Below are 2,969 nucleotides of genomic sequence, written 5' to 3' on the forward strand. Positions count from 1 at the left end.
TTTATATATAGTAATATTTAATTACATAATAATCAATATTTTAATTATACATATTATCATTTTTATAATTAATTGTTTTCAAAGTATTATTGATTTTAATATTTAATATATTAAATTAGTAGTTGGATCAAGTATGATATCCGACAGTGATTAAAATCACTATCATAAAAAACGTTTCGCTGCAAAGCTGTAGATAGTGTTTAATTTTAAAAAATAGGTGGATTATTCCAAAAGCTACATGATCTCCTATTTCCTTATTTAAATCCTAATTAAGATAAACTATGTCGAATGAAAAATGTATATAAATACTAATTCTTATGAAAAAATTGTATTGATCTATACATTTTTCAAAAAGTTATAGCATAATAAAGTTAAAAATGTAAAATATGAAATCGAGAATTTTCATACAAAAATAGCATTTGGTAGCCATTTCTACCATAAAGACAAAATAAAGTACAAAATTTTTTTTTTCCATAATAAAGTACATTGCATTAGCTTTAATTTAATATATATATATAAGTGTCAGACTTTCCGGAACACTTTCAAAATTTAAGTTGTAAAAGTTAATTTTTTGTGAAGTTGTCATTTTGAATCCCCCTCCTGTAGGCAAGTAAAGGGTAAATTTATAATGAAAATATACCAAATGAAAGGTAAAGACATTATGTATCTATAATTTCATTCGATATCATTTTTTTGAAAATCTAACACTTAACCTGCTCACAGGGGTAATTTAAAATAGCAACATTTTTACAAAATCTAGCTTTTTCAATTTAACTTTTGAAAATGTTCCGGAAATACTGCATCCTTTAAACGTATTTCAAATTAAAACTTATGACATATACTATAAAATGAAAAAAAAAATTGTTTCGACACCTTATCTTCTATGTGCAAACGGCTACCGTAGTTAACAAAATGCTATTTTTATGTTAAAATTTTCGATTTAAAATTTTCAATATTAAATTGCTATAACTTTTTGTATAATGTATGTATCAAATTGTTTTATGTTGTTCGATTTCCTACTAGTTATAGTTTTTTATGTTTAATGTTTTATGTTTTTATGCTTAATTAGGTTAATTAAAATTGATACTAATTAGAGAAAACGGTCGTTTACTTATTAACAAGGATATTTAATGTATTTAAGGATTTTAGAATTAATATATATAACATGTAAGTATTTTATAACTAGATACAAATAAAATCTTAAGGTTTAACTAAAGGGAGGCAAAGGGATGGTTTGCCTCAGTTGGCCAACAAAATATATATTTAAAAATTAAAAAAATTATATTGATAATATATTCCACAAATATTTCGAGTTAAATATTCTATATACATAGCTTCTCAGCTATGGATCAAAGTTTAAAAAAAAAAATTAAATTGAATATGTTATTAAATATTTGTGTTTGTGTGACGCATTTCTATTTAAATATTTTTTTAAATTTATCATGAAATAATATTAAATTTTATTATAAAACAGGCTTATGAGTGTATACATAAACTTATCAGAGCATTTTAAGCAAATTTAAGCAACTTACAAAGAATTTTAAAATGGTAAGTTATACAATTTATTAAGTATTCAATAATTATATTATGCAGTTTTATTAAGACTAATTAAAACCATACCATATCAACTTATATAACAAAATTTTAGAAGTTATAAATATTTTTATATTTAAACACGAAGAGAAACATATCAGGTCAATCATAAAAAATTAAGTAGTTATTATTTTTATGGCAAACGTAAATAAAAATTGAAGGTCTTGATGCAAGATTTATCTTTCTTAAGTTAGTGCTTAAGAAACGCTTCGATGCAAATCTGTAGATAGCGTTTATTTTTAAGAAATTGGTGAATTTTTCCAAAATCAAAATTATGTCCTATTTTTTGTTCAACTTCGACTGCCATTTCCACATAGAAAATAATTCGTCGGGACAAATTTGTTTTTTAAATACCTTTTTAGCTTTGCACTGAAGCTAAAATAAATGACAGCCACAACAGCCACACAATTTGTGATCTTTTGACATATTGTTCATCAAAATCGGTCTTGTGAGAGCTAGATTAAATACAGACATACAAAAAAAACACATTATAGTAAAATTAATATTCTCTCAGCTTTGCATCGAAGCTAAAATTAAAAAATCGCTAATAACTCTGAAATCTATCTGTCGCATACACATTAATTCAGATTTTAGTGTTTTTATTGACCTTGAACANATCTATCTGTCGCATACACATTAATTCAGATTTTAGTGTTTTTATTGGCCTTGAACATAAATGAGACTTTATACAACTTAAGATATTCTTCATGATATTTACTAATGCCTACTTGTTTATCATTAAAGTATCTGATGATACTTTAATGTTCATGTTAATTTCAAGAATCTGGTTATTTGTATTTATTAAAGTTAATGTGTAATAAACAAAAAGTAAGAGTAGCTAGAAGTACTAGGCAGGGACAATGTATATCTACAGAAACACGGTTGATATATATATATATATATATGAATATAGATGAAATATTAACGAAAGGTTACTATTTTACTCTTGCACGGAAATGTATACACGAATTTATATGAGTCGTGATTATCGTATTTCTTTATTTAATTTTATAGTAAGTTTATTTCTAACGACCTACCTCACTCTAATTGTTTATTACTAAAAATCCTTCGATGAAGCCATTAATACAGATTCGTATGTAAATAAATTTTTTCACTTACCTCTGATTATCCCGATAAGGCAAATACTTTGTTGCAACTTATCACATGTTGATTATGTCGTTATTAGCAACATGTATTAACTCGCGTTTAACTATATCTATATTAAATCTACTCAAGGTTAAAATCGAATTTATTATTCCTTTGGTATCTTATGTAAACTCTCTTTTACATTAATGTGGTATGTTCATAAGTAGTAGGGTAAAATAGAGAGTTCTAGAACCCCCCCCGCCTCACCCCTTCACCTACCCACCCTATGG

At 25.2% G+C, this 2,969-nt stretch overlaps 1 protein-coding gene across 1 annotated transcript in view; it reads right to left on the reverse strand.

Moving 5' to 3' along the window:
* Positions 1-1,951: 1,951 nt before the first annotated feature.
* LOC126897962 (uncharacterized) overlaps positions 1,952-2,969 on the reverse strand; it is a 4,911-nt gene continuing 3,893 nt past the window's right edge. The window contains exon 3 of the mRNA XM_050671910.1: positions 1,952-2,048. Coding sequence (XP_050527867.1) covers positions 1,952-2,048 — 97 coding nt within the window. The remainder of the gene's footprint in view (positions 2,049-2,969) is intronic.

Source organism: Daktulosphaira vitifoliae, unplaced genomic scaffold (genome assembly GCF_025091365.1).
Source record: "Daktulosphaira vitifoliae isolate Bord-2020 unplaced genomic scaffold, ASM2509136v1 Scaffold_2, whole genome shotgun sequence".
Classification (NCBI taxonomy): Eukaryota; Metazoa; Arthropoda; class Insecta; order Hemiptera; family Phylloxeridae; genus Daktulosphaira; species Daktulosphaira vitifoliae.